This window comes from Phoenix dactylifera, chromosome 4 (assembly GCF_009389715.1).
Source record: "Phoenix dactylifera cultivar Barhee BC4 chromosome 4, palm_55x_up_171113_PBpolish2nd_filt_p, whole genome shotgun sequence".
NCBI classification, from domain to species: Eukaryota; Viridiplantae; Streptophyta; class Magnoliopsida; order Arecales; family Arecaceae; genus Phoenix; species Phoenix dactylifera.
The window spans coordinates 12985454-13010886 of record NC_052395.1 but is presented as its reverse complement, the minus strand read 5'-3'; the positions used below and the strand labels follow the sequence as shown (position 1 = coordinate 13010886).

General features: G+C 40.3%; 1 protein-coding gene and 1 long non-coding RNA gene across 2 annotated transcripts; one reads left to right on the top strand and one right to left on the bottom strand.

The window, feature by feature from the left end:
• Positions 1-8749: 8749 nt before the first annotated feature.
• LOC103712694 (protein REDUCED WALL ACETYLATION 3) lies at positions 8750-24150 on the bottom strand. Its single transcript, XM_008799284.4, has 17 exons — positions 23849-24150; positions 23706-23743; positions 21645-21736; positions 20648-20785; positions 20494-20550; positions 20127-20199; positions 18934-19092; positions 15681-15830; positions 15333-15588; positions 15133-15254; positions 14855-14941; positions 14686-14774; positions 14525-14587; positions 14359-14415; positions 9528-9624; positions 9276-9434; positions 8750-9184 (listed from the first exon to the last, which is right to left on the bottom strand). Exons 2-17 carry the CDS (start codon positions 23736-23738, stop codon positions 9179-9181), a joined length of 1638 nt encoding a protein of 545 aa, XP_008797506.1. The 5' UTR covers positions 23739-23743; positions 23849-24150; the 3' UTR covers positions 8750-9178.
• LOC120110488 lies at positions 9631-13248 on the top strand. Its single transcript, XR_005511504.1, has 2 exons — positions 9631-12354; positions 12711-13248. It is a non-coding gene; the product is annotated as an uncharacterized LOC120110488 (long non-coding RNA).
• Positions 24151-25433: the final 1283 nt, after the last annotated feature.

Here is a 25433-nt window from a genome sequence, read left to right as displayed (position 1 = left end):
AACATTTTTTCGGACCTACGCTCCAAAAAGCCAAGCTCAAAAGCTTGACCAAATACCCCGATAGCGACCTATGCAAATCTAACAGGCCCCCTCTCGGGGGTCCGAGGCCCGAGCCTGGTGCCTCAGAAATCCAAAAACCAAACCCGGCGAACTCTGCGAGCTTCAAATCCGAGCTCCAAGACTTGGTGAAGTTTCCTAAAGACCAAGCTCAGAGCCTCCCCTAATCAGCGTCATCGGAACTTAGACACTTAAACAAGTTAGGAGAAAGAAAAGCAAAACACAGCCGAGAAGCATGTCTTTATTGGCAAGCAGCCCAAGGCTAGGATACAAAGTCGAGGGTCCATGAGACAATAAGTTGAAGTACCGGCCTCGCTTACAACTGAAGAAAATAAAAGGGAAAAATAAGCGCAGAAGGGCAAAAGAAAACCTTTTCATTAGTAAAGTGCCGGAAGGCTAAGTACAAAATTGGAGGTCGGCCGCTCGACAAATTTGAAGGCCGACCTCATTTACAACGAAAGAAAGATAAAAGTCTAAGTCCTAAGGGACGGCAGTTTCGTTGGCGTCACCCTCGGGGTCATCTATGGCGATGACCTGGGGACCTTCGGCGGACACAGGCTCGGGGTCTGCGGCGGGGACCTCGGCGGGCGCCTCGGGAGCGTTCTCGGTGATTTCGCGAGGGAGAGCCTCCGTCACTGCAGGCGCGGCTACGTCCGCCTCAGCCTCGGCAGACCCCTCAGATGCGAGGGCAGCAGGAACATCGTCGTCGGAGTCGGCGCCCAACCTCATTCTTGGACGAATCGTTGAGAGGTCGAGCTGGGGACAGTTGAGCCATCTGCCTCCGGAAGTTGTCGAAGCCGCGGAGGAACCCATCCACGGTCTCCTCCTCTAGCATGTCGCGGAATTCGTCCGAGTCCTTGAAGAAGTCCACGGCATGCTCAGCTCGCTCGAGTGCCCTTCTTTCCCGGGCCTCAAGTTGCTCGACCTTCAGGCGCAAGACCCCGCCCTCGTATTTGAGGCCCGCAACCTCGGACTGAGCCTCCGCCAGACGCGCCTCCGATGCGCGCAGGGCCGACTTGGCCAGGGAATGGGCAGCCCTTTCCTCCTCGAGCTCCTCAACAATGGCTAGTCGCCCAGCCTCCGTCGCCTCCCTCCGCGCTTCGGCCTCAGCCATGCGCGGCCTCCAACTCGGCGACCCTCTTCTTGGCCGGCTCCAACTGCCGGCTGAGTCGCCGAGTCTCCTCCTGACATCCTTGGGCGATGAATACCAAGGTGTCGACTTCGTGAATGTGCTGCAAGAGAAAAGAGAGAAAGCGATTATAAGTAAAAAACACACCAGACGTACACTAGTAGCCGAAGGAAGATTAAGAGAATGGCTTACCCGAACAGTATTGCGGTAGGTACCGTCGGCGATCTCTTCCAGCGATAAGTTTCGAAACTCGGCCCGGTCCGCTGGAAGCATAGCGCGCCGAAACACTGCACGCGCAACGTCGGCATCTTGGAAGGCCGAGCTCCCCTCAAGGAGTGGGGACCCTGGCTCGGCTGATTCCCTCCCTCTGGCCCCTTGAAGAACTCGGCTCGTCCGAGCTGGGGACCTCGGGGCCCCTGCTCGGCTCGGGCCCCGAACGCCGCGGCTGGATTACCGTCGGCCCCCCCGCTGGGCGACAGGGACAGGACAGGATGGGGCCGCCGAGCCCGCATCATCGGCGGCCGACGCCCGCCCTCGAGCGGCTGCGGAGACCCCCGCCTCCGGGCCTCCCATCCCGGCCGAGGTAGAAGCGGCGGCCGACTTCGACTTCTTCCGAGGCTGGGGAATAGCCCCGCCGGCCTCGGCCTCCCGCCTTTTCAACCGGGAGAAGAGAGATGTGTTGCTGGTCGGCATGTGGGGAATGTCTGAAACAAAAAAGATTTTTCTAAGTATCAGACCAACGTTAGAGGAGCAAGAGGAAGGAATAGATAAAGCAAAGACGAAGCAATGCGACTACTCTTACCCTCGGGACGCGCCGAACTCAAGCCAACACTCGCCAAGGCGCTCTCACTTAGGAGCTCGGTCAGGTTGAACCCCTTTCCGAGGCCCCGCAAAGCGTCAAGGACCCTCTGGTCCCTCCCGGAGGGCTCGGAGAGCTTGTTAAGGGCCTTCAGCCGGGGGTGCCCCCACCTCGGGTCAAATCCCCACGGCACCTCGGACGCAAGAAAGAAAAACTTCCCCTTCCACTCATGAATAGAGGAAGGGGCACCCTAGAAAAGCGACATACCACCCCAAAAGGCGAAGTATAGCCACCCTCCATCCGTCGGGTTTGTCTTCAGTAAGAAACACCGGCGGAAGACGCTCACCGAAGTCGGGATCCCATGTGCAAGACAAAGGGACAAAAACCTGACTATGGTCCTCCACGAGTTCGGAGCGAGCTGTGCTGGGACGAGTTGATACTCCACCAGCAAGCTGTTCACGAACTCGTGTAAGGGGAACCGCAAGCTAGCCCAGAGCGTTTCACGATGAATCGCGATCCGACCTGGGGGCGGCCGCGTCACCCTATCCTCCGGCCCTGCAGTTTCAAGACGAAACCCGGGCTGGAAAAAGCACCGGGAGCGGATTAACTCCAGCTCCTCCCTCGACAGACTAGACCCGACTTCCTCCGGACCAAAACCCATTTTGGAGAAAACCGAAGTAACCTAAAGACAAAAGAGATGGGAAAAAGGAGAAAGAAGAAGAACCCCCTAGCTAGCACAAGGAAGAAACCTACAGGGGGAGTCGCCGGAAATCGCTCCGAGCACCACCGGCGAGATTTTGTTAAGAGAACAAAGGTGGAGACGGCGAGAAAGAGAAGGCAACCGAACAAGACTCCTCTTAGGGCTGGTTTGGGGGGGGGGGGTTTATATAGACCCCCTAACGGCCCAGATCGGCGGATTTGGTTTCCACCCTCCCGTCTGGATTACGCCACGTGTCGGCGTCGGAAGCTAAAGTGCCGCATTCATTCCGGACCGATGCCTCAGGCGCAGAACCGAGGCGCCGTCCCATCGGATCTCGCGGCCTCATCATGGACCTGCTATACCGGATCACCTCGAAAGGCGAGCAAGTGCCGCCCCCGCTCCCCTCATTTAAAGGAGCCCCAGGACGCGCGGAGCGCCGACATAATTGCAGCCTCCCAAATCCCCATTCGGCCGATATGAGATTAAATGCGTCCGACCTCGAGTAATTGGCTTGATCCTCGATCCCGAACTACCAGCTCGGCTCTAAATCCCGAGCGGCTGATCTAACGTCCGACCTCAAGGCGTCCGGTTCAATAAATGTCCTCCGTCCAAATCACACCACGTGTCCACCTCGAAGATCGAGACAGCGTACTTATTCAAGAAGGACGCTTCGAATACGGAATCAAGACACCTCCCCACCAGGTCCTAAGACTCCATCATAAGCTCACCATACGAGACGACAACGAAGGGTCGAGAGGCGCAACCTCCCGCCTCCCTTCCGTTATAAACGCTTCGGGACGCGTAAGGGCGCCAGCATAAGCTCAACTCTCCTCGATCTCAGTTACCATAATAAAGACTTCTACTTTCCGCGTCCGAGCTCGCAAGCGGCTCGAACTCGGAAGTCGGGGGGTAGTGTTGGGGGAGCGCACCTTCCCCCCCCACCAAGTGCATGAAAACACTGCCATCAGAGGACCGATGATGGCCGACCTCGGGCAGCCAAGCTCGGTGCCCGACCCCAGAACATCCGACCCAAAGAGCTCCCGGCCTCGGAAGTCCGCCCTCGCCGCCCACCTACCGCGGTTGCATCCTGCCGAAGTCTGGTCAGGGGCCATACCCTGCCACCGCCTCCAGCATTTAATGCGCACAATCAATGCATGTCTCCGACTCACTCAACAATTAATGTGTGTCTCCAACTCACTCAACAATCAATGCGCATGGCTCCTGTTATCTACGGATCCTCAGTCCTCCACGGCAAATCGGCTCGGCAGTGTTCAATCAGCCGTAATAACTCTCTGATCTCGGTCTCACCTCCGACATCGAAGCATTAATCCACCTGATCGCGCACCAACTCGAGCGATGTTCTCAGTCGTACAGCGACCTCGTCCCATCACATCACAGGTAATCCGACCCCCCTATAAAGAGGAACCCCTCCTCCTCAATGGGGGGTAGAACTCAGAAAAAAGGAAGCAGAATGCTTCTTCCCTCTTCCTCTCTCCCAAATTTTAGCCCCCTCTAACTTAAGCATCGGAGGGCCGGCGCCGGAAACCCCGGCCACCGGCTTTCTGCAGGTCCCCCCCGTCCACGAAGGACGCCGCTCGCCGATAGATCGCCACCAGCCAGAGTCCGCCGAAGCTCCTCCTCCTCAGCCGACGGCCGCCCCCGGGTCCAATTTTCAGCAACATCCCCTTCAAGTGAGCACCGAAGCTGCAACTGCAACATCACGGCACAGCAGCCATTCAACCCCCTCCCTCCTTTTCTCTCTCTACCACCCAAGAGGGGAGAAGAAACCGAGAGGAGAAAATTAAAAGAATCTCCACCCTCCAAGAAGTCCATCTCCAATCCTCCTATCTTTCTTCCTGATGGCCCAGCTGGATCAGGAGTAATGACTTGTGAGGGAAGAAAAACCAAGACCAAAACCAAAAAAGAGAAGGGATGAAAGATAAGAGTGGCTTCAGGCATGTATCAAGCCAACCAAATCCCTCCTCTCTCTCTCTCTCTCCACCCAAAACAAAATTATTGTCCCCAACTTCCCCAATTGCCCCTCTGCAGGCTAGGAAACCCTCCACCTCCCTTCCATCAAGGGGGAAGACTCGTAGCCAGCTTCTACTCCTGGAGGCCTTCCATTGGCCCGAGGCCTTAGGCGACCGCCTCGGTCGCTTAGAGCTTGGGCCGGCCCTGCAAACACTAAAGCCCTGTTTGGGGAAGTTTTTGGAGGGCCAAAAAGTACTTTTTGACTCTCCAAAAGCACTTTAGATAAAATAAAAGTGTTTGGTTAAATTTTTCGGAAAGTTGTTTTAGCTTTTCTAAAAAGCTAAAACAGCTATTTGGGAGAAACTTCATTTTGGAGCTTCTCCGAAAAAGCACTTTTAGGAATTATCGGCAAGCAGTTTTGAGTTATAATATTTTTTCTTTTTGGACCAAAATACCCATAATAAAATAAATAATTACACAAAATATATTATATGATATAATTATAATATTTTATATCTTTATTATTGTATTATACTATAAATATAATATAATATTATATTATATCATAATATATTAATATGTTATGTTAAATAATTTAATATTATGTTATATTATCCCATAGCCATCGAGAGAATGGAAATTAATTTATGCTAATAATTATAATATTTTATACCTTTATTATTGTTATACTATAAATATAATATTATATTGCATTATATCATAATACATTGATATGTTATGTTCAATAATTTAATATTATATTAAATTATTATGCTATAGTATACAATATTATATTACTATATTATAATAATATTATATTGCATTATATTAATATTATACTATATCATATATTTATGTATTAATACATATTATATTTTATTATGCTCTGTTGTATAATACTATGTAATATCCTTTATGGTCATTTTGTCATATCAAAAATATTTTCTCAGTTTGTTTACCAAACATATGTTAAAGTTCTACAGCACTTTAGAACTCCCCGAAATATTATGCTCTACTGCCAACAGCTCCCCCAAACGGGGCGTAAGTAGCTGAATCTTGCATGCGTTAAAATTTGTTTTTCATATTCTGCCAATTTTATGCTTGCATATTTTTCTTAAGTTTTTGGTTTTAAGTTCTTATATTAGGGAATTAAATGTGTCCGAGTATGATCTAAAAGAGAATTAATTTTTCCTTAATATTTAAATGACAATATTTTCTAATGCAGAGACAACGAAGCATCTCTACAGTATAGAAATGATGAATGTATAACATATCTCACAACACTTGAGTTCAACATGAGTCTAAAAATAAATGAGAAAAAAAAAAGAAAATGCAAGAACAATAATAAGATAAATCTCTTCCTTCAATCCTTGCGTGTATGCCTCTATATAAGGTATAAAATAAGTCAAAAGGCACCTGGCACTAGTTTCTCTATTTAATATAATTGCTGGAGAACAGTGCTGCAATCATAAGTTTTTTCCTTATTTCAAGATCACATTGATAATAAATAAAGCCAACCAAGTCTAGTCCATTGCTTTCTGTTCTTCTTATCACCTTCATTCATTTCAAATTCAGTAAATTGTCACTCTGTATGTTAGTATCTAATTTGTCTTGGTCAATTGGCACATATTGGACTCCACATTGAATTAGTAGTGTGAATAATGCTTTTTGTAGGCCAAATATGGTTGCCCTTATCCTTCCCCAGTTATAAACACTGCAGATGAAGCACTAGAATGCAAAGAAAACTCCCACAGAGGATCTCCTCTTTTCAGCCTCACCGCATTGGCACCGGCCTCAGCGAATCTCGGAAGCAACTCAAGAGTCTCCTCCTATAATATACCATGACGGGTGGAAAAACACTAATTCCAGAACAGAGCACCATGAAACTCCTAAGAGAAAAAAAGAAGAAGGAAATTTTGATCTTTTCACCGACCTCAGTCCGGCCGTGATAGCCGGCCGTCTTCCCGACATAGGGCAGCCTGGCATCAGCCCCGACCGAACCAAACAAGACATCATCGGACACCAACCTATCATAGAGGATAAGATCGGCCTGCTCGATCGCCCGCACCGACGCCACGCTCCCAGGCTCGCCACCGTCGCCGTTCTCCCGCCCGCCCGCCCGCCCTCCGGGCGGCCCTCAGGGCCTCCAGCAACCGCTTGAGCTCCGGCAATCGGAGGGCGATCTCATTCTCCCTATCGCTGAAGTCTTGGGGGTGGAAACCGGCAACTCTCGGGACGATAGCTTTTAAACCCAGCTATGTCTCTGGTATCGCTTGGGGGAGTTTTTCTGCGTGAAGGGAGACGACGGGGAGGCGGCGGCGGAGCAAAAGACGACGCGTTGTGACTGACGGCAGGGAAAGAAATGATGTAGCTCACTGAATCTAACTGTCTTCGTGATGTACTACACTTCATGAGAGGAGGAAGTATCTATTTATTTTAAATTCAAAATCAATAGTAAGACATTAAAATTAATAATACAATATCATTGATTATAATGTCTATCACTGGAAATATTTAGAAATAAAAAAAATCATATATTTTAGTGCTCCTTAATTTATATCATTGGGAAACAAAAATTAGAAGGATTCTGTATACTGACATGCTAAAATATATCATGAATCACTTTAATTAGGAATCCGTTTTATAAATCATGATATACATATGTTAATATATATATATATATTATAAATTAAGAAATTTTTGATGCTTAGGTGATAGAAAAATATAATCTCACATCATTTTAACTGCTAATTCTTACATCAACTTGATAGATGGATCAAAGACTATAAAAATATATAATTTTTTGTTAGCATAGATCATGATAATAGTGTAAGAAAGATAACTTTCAGGTGGTGATTTTGTTCTATTTTATTCAAGCAAACTAATATTGTGTATGTTAGCACACATGATAATTGTTTTTTTCTTTTTCTTTTTCTTTTGCAGAACTATGTGATCAATCAAAGCTTTAATTATTTTCCTCTCCCTTTCTTGAAGCCAAACGAGAAGCTTCCAGGTGTAAATTGCATCAACTACTGAATATGGTCAAGGAAATCGAGGCTTTTAGCAATTCGGCTCATTCAATCTAATATATGGAGAAGACTGATGGAGAAGATGGATGAAATATGGAGCCAATCATAATTGACAATAATTGACAATTAACGATAAGATGGCCAATTACCCTTCACTAGATATTGTAGATACCATGTAGCCAAGAGAAAAGATTAAGTTGTTGGTAGTTAGGGTAAGGTAAACCTATAGATTTTCCATTTGTCTTAAGTTGGAATTTTCTGTTTGAATTTCCTGATTACTCTACCGCAATTCTAGGATGAAACTGGGCATTGCAGCTTTTAGACATAATAATGATATATTCTCTTTAAGTTATTAAAGAATTTTAAATTATTCTCGAATTTTTCTTGATAGAAACATTCTCAAAATATTCTTTGTAAATTGTTGGCCATGTTAGTCAATACTGATAGTTTTGATTGTGTTTTTTGCCATCCATTTTACCAAAAATGACATGATTATTTTCCAAAGAAGTAATATGAATTATTAAATATAGGATTTATTTATAAATTATTCACAATCAACTCAAAAAACAATCATGGCTTACAAAACAATCGCACGCTGTTGTTGGCCATGGTCTTTTTGTTGTTGGTTATCATTCTCACCCCCTCTCTCATGCCTAATTTTACGTAAATAAATACATAATGTATGAACAATCTCACGTTTCTTTCTTGTTAACATTTTCTTAAGAAATTTAATCATGCAAGTCCTTTCTGACCTTTTTATAAAGTTTCTACTCTTTGCTTAAAAAGGAGGGGGAGGCCCACAGGTGCCGCAATTACCTAGGTCCCAGAACCTCAAATTGCTAGGCATAAAAATGTGACCACAGAAACAAGCCCCAGTTCTTTTCTTTATTTGTTTGTTTAATTATTTAAAATTCAGAATCTTTTCCTCTAGTTCATACATGGGCAACCTGAGATGCACTTTAAGCTAATTCCAAGAAATTTAGCAGTCTAGTCGAGACAGTAGGTTTCGATCCGCAGGAGTACTAGATCGGAGAAACACAGGAGAACGAAAGTGCAACAGTAGATGTACAAATAATGAGTTGATCATCTGACTTCCAATTCTCATGAATCCTATTAGACCAACATTAAATCAATGGAATGATTACATTAAATTGCCGTTTTATTTCCGAGGAAAAAAATGCGGGACCCATCATGTTACACGGGCAGTAAGCGACGAATGGCCATTTCCAACATCGCAAGATCATCTCACTCAAAAAATTATACAACTCCTAAGCTTTGAAGCTCACAAACAAAATGCCTCTAAAGCTGAACAGCTCTAGTTCCTCTTCCTCGCATCCAAAACAGTGTGCCAAAGCCAATTGTTGGTTGTGGAGCATAATGATCTTCAAAGGGTGGAATTTTAGGCCAAAGAATTCAAACTGCCTTATTGATGGGTATTTGAATATTTTTCCAACCAAGAGGAAACCTCAAAATCAACATTTGGAAGCAATTCGTTATCCCTGTCAATGAAGTTGGTATTCAGTAACTACGTGAAATTAAATCAGCTCTGATCAGCTTGCCAAAATAATAGAAACAGGTTGGGTAACATACCGACACCACAGGCATGTGAAGAAGAACCCATGAGATGCAATACAAACATAAGGAAATGACTGCTCCAGCAATAAAATGATGCACAAGGCGTTTGTTGTCTTTGCTGGGGACAAAAGCTACTTTGAGTGAATTTGTCAGATCAAAGATTCGATACGATATCTGCAACATGCACATAATAATGTGTCAGCTATACTCGTCTTAAGAATTCTGGCCAATTTATTTCTGGCCAATTTAGGTAAAAACTTGACTTACAAATACATAGATTGTAGTAGTAAGCAGGAAATTGAGCAATGGGTAATCCGGAATGAAACAAAGTAGCCATTTGGGCTGACCATTAGGCGTGTTTGACCTGTGTATCAATCCAAGACATGCATTAGAATTCATTAGGCCCCTCTAGTTATCCTGACCATAAAATACATTAATCAGAATTAAATACAGCAACCAGAAGACTCGAATTTCATCAACATTTCTTGGGTAGTCATTGGCATTTAGGTGTTCCAGATATGAGAGAAATCACAAACTTGATTTTAGTTGCTGCTTTTATAGCTGATTGGCCAAAACCCTTCCATAGTTACATATGATTCAGTAAAATAATAAACAAATTTTCTCCATGCTCATGGCAGTTACTAATCATATATGGGTTCCTTGGAAAGAAACATCCAATCAAAATTGTTAAACAAGAGATACTTTGATGCAGCCCTAGGGCTGGGCCTGCACTAAAGATAATTAAGAGGCCTTTTAGAAGGATTTACTAGGGTCCCAAGCAAGCAATGAAATCCAATCAAGGTTTTGGCAACCTAGATTGAGTTTTTAAAAGGTCTGTTGCATACCTGCAAGGAGGAGAGGTCATTGTTGCTGTTCTGAAATTACAGCATGAACCACACACGTAAAAGATGACATGAAAACAGAAAATTATAACCAGTGATGCAGGATATTTTGTAGGCAACAAATAACATGAGATGTCAGCAAAGGAATTCAAAATTTAGTGATCTATAAAGGTAAAATAGCAGCTATAGAGTTTGCTTCCAGCAAGATTATGAAATAAATGAGCAAGCATGATAATAAATACAAGGAGGAAAAGAAGATAGAGAGAGAGAGGTAGGGAGAGAGGGGATAAACGACTATGATGGTGAAGAGAGACTAGGGGAAAAGCGAGCACAAGGAACCAAAAAAAGAAGGCCCTTTTCTTTACATGTGAATATGAAATGGAGAGGAAAAGAGAGAACAAGGGAAACGAGAGAATAGAAAAGAAAGGAGGAAAAGAGAACCTTGGAAATCAGAAACAAGAAAAGAAAGTTCGCTTCTTTTCTCTCCACATCTCCACTTTTGGAGAGATTTGAAGAGTGGATTAGGAGAGACTTCTCTCCATATTTCTCTGCTCCTCTTTTTCCTTGACTATTTACTAGGGATTCTCTCTCCGCTCTCCCTCTTCTAATTAAATTAAAGATTCTGACTCCTCTCTCTTCTCTCCAAATCTCTCAAGCCAATGAGAGGTTTGTTGGGTTGCAAGAAAACTATGAAAATGCAAGTTTTTCCTCCAATAAGGAAAAGTCTTATATTTTAAGTCTTTGACGTATTGGAAGAAGCAAACAAAACTAATAGCAAATCCATGAATTATGTTTTTCCCAAGAGGACCTTTAAGTTCAATTTTTCAATGTCCAGAGATTCTTGGGGAAAAATGAAAAGTCTAATTTCCAGAAAATCAAGAAAAAGTTTTTTCTGTGTTTACTCTTTTGCCAAAACAAAGAGATGGAAAACCAGATTTCCATGAAAAAGCAGTTTACTAAGCTGTTTTTCTTTCAACAACCCAAATTCTTATACCAATCTCTAGAACTAAGAGATACACGGCATAAGTCTCATTAAATGAAAACCCTAACTTCTTATATCTTTCTGAAACTACCCTCTATAAAGCAAAGGTAACTTTTCAGGGCTACTGTAGTATGAATAGTAAAGTTGCTACACTACTTTGCCCATCAACTTACTAATGGACAATGTAACTTTTTTTTTAATTCATTCAACATAATTACCTCTAACCATTTAAAATGAACGTGAGATCTTTTAATCTCAGCCATAAAAACTCTAAAAGCCACTAAAACTGAAAATTAAGACTCTAAAGAAAAATTAAAGGCTAAAACTAAATCATGAGCAATCTCAATGATCCAGAGCCGTCCAGTGCATCAACAGTCTAAACAAATTGTATCATATTACTCGGTGATCACACCCCTCTGTTTCTAAACTGAGGGTCCAGGGTTCGAGGCTTGAGTGTCTTATCCCTCAAGATTTCTGACCCAATTACAAGTGGGAATTCCATGTGTGAAAATCCAGTTCCAAGTCTCAGACCAGCCCAGTTACACCAGTCAGACTCCCTCCTAGCCTCTTGAAAAAGAAAAAGGGGATGGACAGAGAGGCAGGACGTGGGGATGTCATCTAGAGTGGTATAATAAACCAAAAATGACCTCAAGAAAGAAATTCGACTGACAGCTATTGCATCCTTAGTTACTTTGTTACTATCTATAACATCGCATCCTCCATGAGTAAGCTTTCTTTTTGAGACCCATTTGTGAATATCTGTAGTTCAAGAACTATTAACTAAAGCAAGTCTCAAAAGTCTAAAGATCAATAACTGGAGGCAAAGCAAACAACATTGCCCAGCAAGAGAATGACAGAACTACATTTAAATGCTATAGCTGATACCAAGCTAACTTTTGAAATATCTTTTGATAAGTAAAAGGTATGAAGCTAACTTTGGGTTTTCTTTCACTAATTTGGTTGTCTTATAATCTGTGCTTCAAAAATTCCTTGTATCAAAACATAAGATAACGTGTTGGTCAGTACAGTGTATCCAGCATGGTTGACATGACACATTCAATACGATGCTTGTTTCATACCGCATGCAACAATAGCACAGTATCAGCTCCATGCCAATGCTTGGCACGCTGCCAGGCTATTGCATGTAAAGCATTGACATGGCATGGTATGTATCTGCCATTCCCAAAAAAGCCGCAGCAAACAATAATTAAATCACTATTTATAACCTTGATGTCTCCATTCTTTGTTGAGACTCTTTCCTAGTCTAGAGGTACACTGGAGGGTTGTGCTCCAATTGCATAAATTCAAACTACATTACCAACGTTTATGTCTTCCTAATGTCATTTTTTCTGACTTATACAATAAGATCACCTTGATGTCTCCATTCTCTATATGAGACTCTTTCCTAGTCTAGAGGTACACTGAAGGGTTGTGCTCCAATTGCATAAATTCAAACTACATTACCAACGTTTATGTCTTCCTACTGTCATTTTCTCTGACTTGTACAATAAGACCATCTCTAGACCGAAGCAAGGTTTTAAGAGCTGCATGCAGGTGCGATGTAAGCCTAGCAACCTTGACGTCTCCATTCTTTGTTGAGACTCTTTCCTAGTCTAGACTCTAGAGGTACACTGGAGGGTTGTGCACCAATTGCATAAATTCAAACTACATTACCAACGTTTATGTCTTCCTAATGTCATTTTCTCTGACTTATACAATAAGACCATGTCTAGTCCGAAGCAAGGTTTTAAGAGCTGCATGCAGGTGCGATGTAAGCCTAGTACTTGCAAGATACACGCCATGTTCCACGCATTGGCCACTTTTGGCACGTATTGGTGTGCTGTGGATTTGCAGCCGGTGTTACTGGAACACACGGGCATAAGGAGAAACACATATTTTGGTCTTCAATTTAAACCATTCTAAACTTCTTTCCAAGGCTCTTAGGGTTGTTTTTATGCACACAAAAGAAGGATAAAATTAACAAGGTAGTATCCTACAATCGAAAATCAAGATACATGTGCATGTTATTTATTGTACAATTTAAGATAATAAGGTATAGTCTTACATGTCAGATGAAATCAAGATATGCATGCATGTTAATTACTATAAAATTTACGATAACATTACATAGTATTACATGTTAGTAATGCATCTGGTAAAGGAGAAAAAAAAAAGACATTGGATGATTAGACAGGAACCGTTACTGAAATACATCATATATAACGAACTCAAGATGGATGCCTTCCAAAACCAAGATAAAGCTTATTAGCTGCTTCACTTGTGATGGAGTAAAGCAACAGAAAGGCTTCAAAGCTTTTTGACTTAATGACTGCATTGAACCGGAAAGGTTTGATACATGCAGCACGAACAGATACCTAGGATACCTCACTACAAACCCATGTCTCATGTTCAAGGTTGGAGGAACCGGTACCGGGCACTGTACCGGTTCCCTAGCGGCACGAGCCATACACCAACGGCACGAGCTGGTACGGCTCGTGCCAAGCCTGTACCGACAAGCAAGGACACGGTACCGTGGGAGAGAGAAAAAGAGAGAGAGAGAGAAGGGGAGAGGGAGGGAGGCGGAAGCCGGTGGAGGCCGCAGCAGAGGCCGCAACCGGTTCTCCTGTTTCGAACGAAACAGGAGTCAGCCGCGGCTTAAAAAATTTTACGATTTTTAAGTGAAGTCAACAAGTCGCTTGCCGACTTTACTTAAAAATCGCGAAATTAAAAAATTTTGAAATTTTTAACTGAAGTCAACAAATCGTTTGCCGACTTCACTTAAAAATTCCAAAATTTTTTAAGCCGTGGCCGGTTCCCTTATTTCTTTTCGAAATAGGGGTACCGGCCGCGGCCTCTGCCGCCCACCCCCGCTTGCTCTCTCTTTCCTTCTTCTTCTCCATTTCCGACAATGGATCTCGATTCCGTTGCCAGAACCGTATCGGTGAGCCACCGGTATGGCTCAGATTGGCCGAAACCATCCGATTCAGGACGGTTCTGCCGACCTTACTTGTGTTAGTCCAGGCCTACCATGGAGCATACTGGCAGACACATATTTGCATGCCAAATCATGTTCCAAATATGCCACATGAATGTCATATGCAAAATACCGCAATTGTGATAGATCATAGCCTTCATCCTTAAGCCAGTCCATGCAATAAAATTGGGCAAGTCGGTTAAGCTTAGGTTTGAAACTGTCAGTTGTTTTCAATAAGTACTCCAAGAAGATATTCAAAAGAAGCTTCAGGAATGCAGCAAGATATAAAAGTATCCATACCTCAGCCAGATATGGATTTGAGAGATGTAGGTTTCCAGTGTGACCTTGCCAAGCCACCTAACAAAGAGAAAAAGGAAAAAGAGATTAAGAAGAATATTGACTAAGAAAACATCTGAAGCTTAGAATATAGAGAGAAGGTATCATAAAGGTTATAAATGTAACTTACGCAAAGAGAGTCAAAGAAGAACTACGTAATTGCTGAGTGAAGTTCCGCAAACAAATGTAAACACTAGAGAGGATTGAAATCAGATGTATCTTTTAGTAGGTTGGCCATATAAATTCAATAATTAACTAAATGTAACTTTAAATAAGATTTCAAAAACCCACGTGATAGGAATCCATGATGTGTATGGGTGGAGCTTATTGTACATAATCTTGTCTAGCTTGTAGATATACTCATACCACAAGCAACCAACCTGAAAAAAAAATCATGTCATATTCCGGTACTCACTAGATGAGGTCACTCTGCTATTCAATAGAAAGAATCACGACTCACCACCACGCAGACAGTAACTATGCTTGTTTTAATCGATAATCTCACTTTAGTTTCAGATTCCTCAAGCCTCTCCATCCATCTTTCAACCTATTATGATATAAGGCTGAAAAACTAAGCTACCTTGAGAATATCAATAACTCAAAAAAACAACATTCAAGATTACACATTTACATCATTCAAGATAATTCAAACACCAACATCAATCAAGCTACATGCTAAAAATCCAAGCAGGAAATGTGCAATTCATTGAGCATGCTGCCAAAACTAAAGAAACTTACGGTTGGGTGATAGTATGCATATATCATTCCAATGATCCAAATATAGCGATCAAGGCCAGATCTAAAGTGCCACTCATGCAGGAGAGGTAAATTAGCTTTAGAAGGCTCTGCATCCTTGTAACCTGCATCCAACAAACTCGGTACATTTGTAATGATCCTTGAGACGAATGGCAAACTTGATTGTGAACACAGTTACTGACCTAATACAAAAGTAAAAGGGGTCCATATAAGATCAAAAACTCCAGGAACTTCCCAGATTAAGATGACCACCAAAAAACAACCAATAATCTTCACAGCCATTACTGATGCAATCTCATTATACTTGTTACAAATGCCAAGTGCACCGTATACCATAAGAGTGAAAAGAGTGTGCATTGGACAGATATAATACAGCATGTAGTCATTGTTCAGGACAATGCAGCAGAAAGCCACAAAGAAATTTAGCCGCCACATCATCTGCAAATCAGAAGATGAGTGTTGTATTTCATTATTAGCAAGAGATAATTAGACACATAAAAAGAATAAGGGATAGAAACTCATGAAGGGACCTGAGCAAACCGAGCAACGCTAAAATCCTTCCTTATATAATAATAAGAGAAGTTCCCAAATCCAGTCATCCACACATAAGCAGCAATAAAGACACGTATTGCGTTGTATATCTCTGTGGCAGCGAAGTAGTGATACATCAAAAATAAGACCTGGGAGAGGATGTTAATGGGTGAATGATTAGTAATTGTTCACAGTAAAGAAATATTTATACTTCTAGTACTTTATAATATTATGGCAGTGAACTTTTAGGGCGCAGAGCACCGTAACCGCATCTGAAATGTCAACATGGTCCTGTACAGCCTCAAACAATCATGGAGTAAAAGAGAAAGTAAATAACCTCAGTAAAATAATCACTTCGTATGAAGAGATGATGTGATAATAAAAAATATGTTTTTTGCATATATAAATATATAGTGTATGACAAACATTGATTTTTCGTCAGGTGCTTAAAAACATTTAATAGCTGTAATTGATTAGCAATAACATGGATCCTTGGTTTGTTCATCAAGAAAGAAGCTACCGATAAGTCAAAATACATTAAGAATTAGAAAGAAATGAGATTTTAAAAAATTATCAACCAAAGTGGGTTATCACAGTGATGCTAACTTTATCATACAGGCACCATTCAAACACATACGCCATATAATGATGCCAAAGTTACAGAGTACCAAAAGTAATCATCCATAATGTCCATTATTAGATGGTCAGCATTTAAGTAAAGGATGTCCTTATGAGATACATCCCCCCCCCCCCCCCCCCCCCCCCCGCCCGAAAACAAACCCCAACAAAAAAAAAAAAAATCCCAAACAACACACACACAAACTCATACATGTACACAGTAAAGATGGGGACACTGGATCAGGTATAAGGAGAAGGGAACCTCAGGCTAGGTTAGAAGAGAATATGGGTGTAGTCAAGGAGAAGTATGAGGACACGAGGGGAAAAAGGGGAATAGAAAGCAAAGATACATGCACGTGCCTCTGCGGCTATTGTGAAACACTACCGCTAGGTCTCTCTGTCTTACTCTCCCACTTATGGCAGACACAATAGATGACGTCTGAAGGGGGCTTAGTTCATCATAATGGGTCATGGATTCAAGGTATTTAACCCATGTAACATGATAGACCCATAAATATAATCTACCAACCATCAAAATTCAAAATATCCATGATATATCTCGAAAAGGTATTTGGTATATGCTCATGCAACCACTAAACATTAAAAAAGAACAAACAAATGGATACATGTGGATGGTATCCAATACATATCAGGTCACATTATAGTCTTACCAGTGTCCTGTATGTATTGCATACAGCAATAGCTGCTTTGGGGAATATATGTGCTCAAGAACTTAGGTATCATAAGGCTTTTTTTTTCAAGTGAAGTCTGCTATTTCATAGATAATTGAAAGGGCTTTCTCTTGACCAAGCCATGTGAATTTCTCGCAATGTTTTTTTCGAAAAATGGAAGCGGCTTTCCATATTCACATCTTGCCCTTCATGCATAAAAACGGTCTCAGGGGCAGACCATCCAATTATGGCGTTGCATGACTCAGCTACGTTCTGCTCCATATTAGTGCCGATAAGAGGAGTAAAAATTTGCATGGCTAGCCTGCAAATTATGACAGCCTTACTCTAGAGCATGTCATCCTAGAGTTTTTTATTAACATCCATCTTGACACTAATAACTATCTTAGATATATTTAATAAGTCATCTCATATACAAGAACAGAGAAGCCATTGGTATGCTCTCATTATAGGATAATTATTTTACAAAGGATAATTTGCAGTTCATCTTATTGTGTTCCAACATATTGGATTTCAATTCTATTTCCTCTCATGTTACCAAATTTTTCTAATATTAAATATTGACGTTTCGAGGAATTATTTTTGATAAAACCACAGTTTACCCATTGAACAAGTATTTCAATTGAAACAGTCCTTGTACAAGCGATTGTGTTAAGGAAATCAAGGAAATTGCTGGCATGCAAACTCCCATCACCATCAGGTGCTGGAACCTAAGGCGTTAGTGTTACTTTGTTGATATGAATAAGCCAACTCTCAAATCCATCATTTAAGGTCATAGATTTCCTTACTCCCCAGCACTTTCAATCTTAATTCTACCTCCAAATTCCAAATGGTTTAGGGATATATATACCCCCCTTGAGGCCTGCCATGTTTTTAAAAATAGACAAGGGTCAACTCATGCAATAACACTCCAAGATATCTTATTGTGCTTGGTTCATTCTTGGAAGGCACATTCATTGGGTAATATATGGCCCCTTTTGAATCACACTATAATTATAATGCCAATGTTTATAATGGTGCAACAAAACCGCATCAGACTGAAAATCAAACTACGAAAGAGAAAAAGAGAAAGTTAATACATATCATCAATTCATCACAGTATAGGTTTTTCTTGAACTCCCCAATGTTTTATGTCTTTGCCTCTTCCTCCACAAATCTGAAGGTTCTTGGGCACATAATTCCTCAATCATCACCGCAGTTTACATAAATAAAGATCATAAGCCACATATATAAGCTATCATAGTTTCCATCTCCAAGATCTCCTCTCATTATTTCTTCGCTCTCGATAGGCACATCCATTATAATTCCATGGCTTTTGGATCACATTGTAGCCCTTATTCGAAATGGCTATGTTGATGGAAAAAACCCAGAAAAATAAAACATACCAAAGAAACTACTTGGACATGGTTGGACAATCAGCATTGTTAGCCCATTCTACACCCGAAAAGTATCCTATTTTCTCCATAAAAGGACTATCTTTATCCTCTCTTCCAGATTTCCATCATCGTTGCCCAGAAAAGAATGTGTCAGCTCTTTTAAGTTGCAAATCACTAATCCCCTTCCTCCTTCAACAGATAAACATCATTTTAAACCAAAAAATATAAAATACCCTTTGTCACATAAATAAAGGCAATCACTACTAACTCTACTAACTTAAAGAATACAAATGTCAGTTCAGTTGAATCAGCATTAAACATGTGCAGCTGATTAAGAGGGCGGAAAAAACCAAATCAAGTTTTTTCACCGAGTCCTGCTGGGAATCCTTTTCATCATTAAATTGAGCATGATAAAAATATATAATAAAGAGTATAAACATAAGAGTATGAAGTAGTGTAAACATTCATCAGTCAAAGTGGCCACCGTAGGATTTATAGTACTAAGACCAAGATCAATTAGTTTACCATTAAAGGAGCACAAAAAATGGGAGGAATGATAAGTCACCAACCTGCATCCATCCTTTCCATTCCTCAGTTTGATGACGATTTAGGTAAAGTATGGCTTTTCCCGAGAATGCAGACTTGTCATGGTGCTTCTTAAGAGAAGTCATAGCTGAAGCTATGATAAGAAGAATGTAGAGAAAAAGAAACAGGTCGCGGCTGTAATTCTGGCAAAGTCAAAGTTCACAATACAAAACAGATGAGTTCGGTGGTATTTTTAAAAAAAATGAGAAAATTGAAGCAGCTGGTGATCATAATTCAATTTTCAGCAAATATATCTATGAGAACAATTGGGATTTGAGATTATTCACAATTTCCGACTACATTTTTAGCAAGGAAAATAGGAAAATGATAAAATTTGTCACAGTGTACTGTTATATGAACAGAAGTATAGAAAAGCTCAAAATTGTTGCATCATAATTAAATAGCAATAGGTGTATAAATATTCTTATATGAACCCAAGGATGGCTAATGATAATGATCACACCATGGGTTAATTACATTTTAGTGACTAATATGCAATTTTATACTGGGCCAATGTGGTTTGCATCTTTTTTTTCTTTTTCTCTTCTTCCAAGTGGGCCTTTTAAATTTGGGAGCCAATCCAGGTGGTCACTTCAGTTGGCTCTCAATTATCTGAAAGTGTTAAAAAGGGCCAAAGTTCCAAAATGAATGATCATATTTCATGTAAAAATGAACATGTAAATGCATAGTAGAATAATTAAGATTCTTATGGATTAACAGAGATATTACTCAAAGTGCTGAGGCATCACCATGACCAGGCTTTGGTCCAAGATCAGCATCACCATCATAATGTATTAATGTTAATCTATAGACAAAAGATCACGGCTGGATCACATAGTGAAAAAAAAAAATCAAGTTTCTTAGAGAACTCAAGACATGTTTCCCATTACTAAACGCCAATTACTCAACCCTTGTTTTCATATAGCTTTTCTGGAATAACTCTAGGTTGCTATGACAAGCATATCAGTGTCAAAAGAATTTTCTGATGTTGAATGGGCATTAGAAACAAAGGATAGATGTATCTAGTGTCAGGAATCATGCACCAACAGACTGGAAGTTTCTAGTTTTATTCTTGTGCAAACATGGTTTGTGCACAATAAACCATCATGAATGTACAAAAAAGCTGTATAACAAATTTAGTCTACAATAAACTCAAATCAAAGTCTAAGGCAAAGACCTTCTTAGATTCCGAGAATAGATTTGTGCGGTCACAGATGTAGAAGTAAGCCAGAGTCATCCCAAATTCTGACCTGCACAATGGTTATGAATTAATCCAGGAACAAGAAAAAATTAGGGGTGGCAATGCTTAACCTGTTTAACTTGATTTAACCTGTCGTAGGTCGGGTTGGTTACCTATTTAATAAAATGGTCGGATTTGAGTTCGGAATTTGGCATGTTTAATAAATATGTCAGGTTTGGGTTGACAGATTTTTTACCTAACCTGTATCTGACCCGACCCATATCTGACCCGCCCCGACCTGATTGCCACCCTAGGAAATTAATCTATTGAGTAGAGGTTTAAAATATATGCTGAAGAATCTTACATGGCTCTTAGTATTGCTCGATTTTCAAGCAAGAAAGACTCATCCATTGCTATAAACCTACAAGACATAACGATGTTAGAAATCACAAATTTCAACAACTTATGGGTCATAAAATTTTAACTGAAATTTTCTTCTAACTTATATTGTCAACAACCTGAATAAATTTGCCCGCACAGAAGCATTCTGAAATTTTGCAGACGATGATTTTGATAGCCCTCCTTCAAGCAAAACAGCGCGATCATCTTCCTTGACTGTTTCATTTCCCAATTCAACCAAATTTACATCTGAATGACTGCAAAAAAATATATATATGGCATTGCTGAGAGAAGGGCTCAAATTTGGGCTTGGACTCATGTTGATTATTCAAATGAATGCTTCCAATGTAACATGAAAAAAATCATTTTCTCAGCCTTGGTCCTGTCTCTTTGTGAATAATATCTTATGTCTTGAGAGATCTAGTGCAGCCTGATCCATCTGATTTGCATAAAAGCTATTTGAGAAAGGAGTTACCTTGCAGAGTGGATAGTGCAGCTCAAGGGTGGCACCCCATTATAGTACAAATAAGATGCCACGGATTGTCAATACACATATGTAAAGTTTCAAGGTTGACAACTTGTTACCAGAGGCATATCTCACACCAAATTGAACATATAGATAAGATAGCAAATATTATGTGCAGGAAATAATCTAAGTAAAAGAAGAAGAAAATTACCAAAAGACATCTAAAATGACCATTAACTCTTGTCAATATTTATATTCACTTAGGCTGCAAATACAATGATTCCTGTACCAGATCTTTCATTTTTATCTTCTTGTTTTCATATCTCCTATATCTACAACAACTTTTTATTTCTAAATCACATGCAAGTCACACCAGATACTGAATTCCTCAAAAACTACAAAATTAGTGGTAACTGTATTTATACTTGTATTTGATTTTGCTTACAAACTAGAGTAGATGATATAACAGCTACTATCCTGATAGAATGATTAGCATCAGAAATTTCAAACCTCCAAAATCATAGATGGGAGACTTTCAATTCTCCATATCTAATCATAATTATCTGTTCTGCCTACTCAAATTAATACAATAAGATTCAAGAACGATAAATTTGTATAATATGTTCTTGCTTCTGTAATAAATATCTTACACTTTCGTAGGAGAGGAATATTTTCTGTACTCCAATATTTCTGAATATATCCATGCAATGAACACAGGGAAAAAACCAAGCAAAAATGAAACCTGCAAAAGAAAAAAAAGAAGGTTGGTGGTAGTTGAAATCATCTAGAAAGAGACATCAGATATATATGAATTAGAATAGGCACTGGATTTGCACTTCAAAGAGAAATTTTTATATTTCGTAATGGACTGGAAAAGCCAAGGCAGATGTATTCAATGCGCAAAATGAAAGCATCTCCTAATATTCCTATAAACTGGAATCTTATAAAGAAATATACGGCTTTCACAAAAGAAGAAGAAAAAGAAGCTTACAAGACTTAAAGGATTCCGCCAAACCAAAACTAAAACCTGATATATAGAAGAAAAAAAAAACCCTTCATGCACCCTCTCAGGTGAGAATTTTTGCAATCTAGTTCTCTAGCAATGTCCAAGATCTACTTAAGGGATTTCCATCATCCACTAAGAATTCAAAAAAATCAGTATCCTAGCTCCCTTACTCTAAGAGCCTAAGAGGTGCACAAGGATCAAAGGCTTGTATTAATCTTAAAATTACAATAAAAGCTTTTCCCTGCACCTTGATGGAAGCATTTCTAAGGGACTGTAAATCACAAATCAAAGGTCACCATAATGGTCCCAAAGAATATATGTAGTGTCAAAAGGACTAAACACTTCTATCTAAGTTGACCAGAGAACTCCCAACAAGACGACTCACGCCTTGTCAAGAGCGAAAGTAGCAAATATTATAGTAAAGTTGGCAGTCTATCTCTGATCTCTTGCAAGTAACCACCAGCTCAGAAAAATTTAAAAATCAAGTATTTATTTCCCCTCAACACTTCTATAAGGACAAAATTGGTAATTTTGTCACCAAATTATTTTATTCTTCTTCCTTTTTTTCCCAAGGCCGCACAACTGCAAATCAGATTGAGCTCCAAAGTTCCACTTCAAAAACTGCAGCTTGACTTACCATCACTTGCAAATACAATGATGATATTTCCCAGACACTGATTAGTCACCAGATAGTCAAAAGGATGTTTCACTTGCAAATGGCAGCAGTCAGAACAGCACATGCCTGGCATGATATAGGCATGCAGCAGTTAAAACCTTGTTTAACTCCCACATCCATCTAATGCATTGCTACAATAACCTTTCTATAAAGATGTTCCCTTTCCATCTTGAAACTCCATATTCAGTAAGAAGAGCCAAAATATGATTCATTGAACTTTTCATTCCTGGCCCTCAAAATAAATAGTTTTACAAAGATTCTCCAAAATGACTAGCTGAGAACATCCTGATTCTTTTCATCCCTTCCCCAAGTATCACTGTAAAGTTTTCCCAATTTATTTAACACACTGCAAGGCATAGTAAACAGACAGAAATGAATAAGAAGGCATAGACAGTGGTTTGATTTGCACCATGTCAGAGGTTTAGTTGGATGAAAATAATCTGATATCACTCGTTATCTCGAATATTTCTTGACTGGTGTATGTGAAACAAAAAAGATGGACAGTGTCTATACACCCAATGGTAGGGAAGGGTCCATAAACCCGAGGGTAGGGAAGGGTCCATACACCCGAGGGTAGGGAAGGATCCAAAGAATGGCCCAGCTAGTCTATGCCAACGGGCAATGTAGCTGAAAAATCGCTGTTCCTTCATTTCAAAAGTCAAAACCATTAAACGATGTTGGAAAAAGCAGTATAAGAGAATATTAAAAAAAAAAAAAAGAAATCGATTCAACCAAATGAATTGATCAAGCAGCTAAACAGTAAAGATCACGACCGTGCTTAAAATTGATGATCACCGGTCACCACCATACAAGACAGATTAACCAAATAAGACTCACAAATCTGCCGACAGCACTAGATCATAGCAACCAAAACCAACTCCAAATCCGGTACCATTCCAAAACCGTCCCAAGAAGTAAAACTGATCTATTATATCTCAAAAGCAAAGAAAATAATAAATCGATCTCCTTCCTCATCAACTACTCGATCAATCCAATTATCGTTCCCTAACAAATGAAAGAACTGCATACCTGTCCGGGAGTCACAGGGCCAGACACCGCCATGTTCTCTGAATTGCGCATCAAAAATCAATGAAGAAATAACTGAATCAAAACCCAGACAATCTACTATGCAAGAAATAACGAAAGAGGAAAAGATAATGAGAGTGAATTACCTCTGAGGAGAAGCGATTCTTCTTCTTCCTCCTAGACTTCCGGCGGGATCAGAGACGAAACTTCATCGATACGAGGAATCGAGTGGTTGGGGAAGGAGAGATATATAAACCCTAAAGAAAGCGCCGATCTGAAGCAAACCGAGGGCCACCAAGATAAAAAAGAGATGTTGGGTGGGGAAGTAGGAAGATAAGTCGCCCTCACCAGCGGGGAAGGCAAAGGAGGAGGAGGGGAGCGGTTGAGGGGAGTTGGTGGTTCCTTGCCTTCCGCCCTTCGTCAAGTTTTCCCCATTGATTCATTATTCAACAAAAATAAATAAAATAATAAATATAATATAAAATAAATAGAGAAACAAAAGCGGGGACGGAGGGTGCATAAATATTCTATGCGAAAATAGAATGCTGCGAGTGAGACGGATTTAGACGGCAGTGCGAAAGGCCGACTTGATGTCGCATTAGTGAGAAATAGAAAAAATATCTATTCTCGGCAACGCGTATCTTAAGAATGGGAAAGGGCAACTTTTTCATTGATCAATTTATCTATATTTTTATTTTTAAAATAAATAAATTATTTTTTATAAATAGCATTAATTTATGAAATAAAAAATTAATATTATCCATCTAAAAAATAGATAAGTCATTTTTCCCTTAAACAAAAAAATATTTTTTAAATTTTATTTCTAAAATATTTCTAATCCCATAATAATAATAATAATATATTATATAATAAAAAATATTATGAAAAATATAATAGATTCCGAAACTATTTTTTAATATACGAAAAATGTAAATAAATTATTTCTTATCTAAGTATTGTCTGAAAATATTTGTCCAAAAAATATAAATTTTTGGATAAATTTTTTATCCTCCAACGAACATGTCCTCAAGGCTACTTTTTGGACATAACTAATGCAGTTAGGTAATATGATACGGCATCAAAATCGGAGTGCAAAAGTGGGAGTTAAAATTCCATCATTTTAACCACAGCCGGCTGCTTAAAAGACAAGTGGAAGGCACTATATAGGGAAAACAATAATAGGAGACAACTGGAAACAACAGAAACAGAAAAAAAAAAAAAAAGGTGGGGGGAGTGATATTAGATTCATTTTATAGTAGTCAATATAATACTCACATGGTGTGGGTCCCACCTTTCAGTGAGAGGTGTGCGTTTGGGTGTTCGGCAAAGCGGTGTGGGAGACCGCAATCTCTACCGAAGCTTCCAAGCTTAAAAGAGACATCGGCTAACCCTTACAGCTCATAACCATCTACTGTGGTGTGTGTTTTCTTCACCATTTTTTTTTTATTAGGAAAATGGAAAGGGGGAGAAAAAGACAAGCTCATCCCCATGTAGCAGCCTCCACTAAATCTCCATCCCATCAAAAAAATATTTGATGCGGATAGAATTGACCGTGTGTTAGGCATGCCGACCGTTTTTACTCATACCTTCTTCATTTGTGATCCGATGCGATTATTTTACTAGATCTCGATCCGATCTTCCGTGTGAGTATGTTATATCCGGCACCATCCAAACTACGAGCCGACCAATAAATCTTTCCATCCCACGGGTCCGAGCGGGGGCAGGTACCAC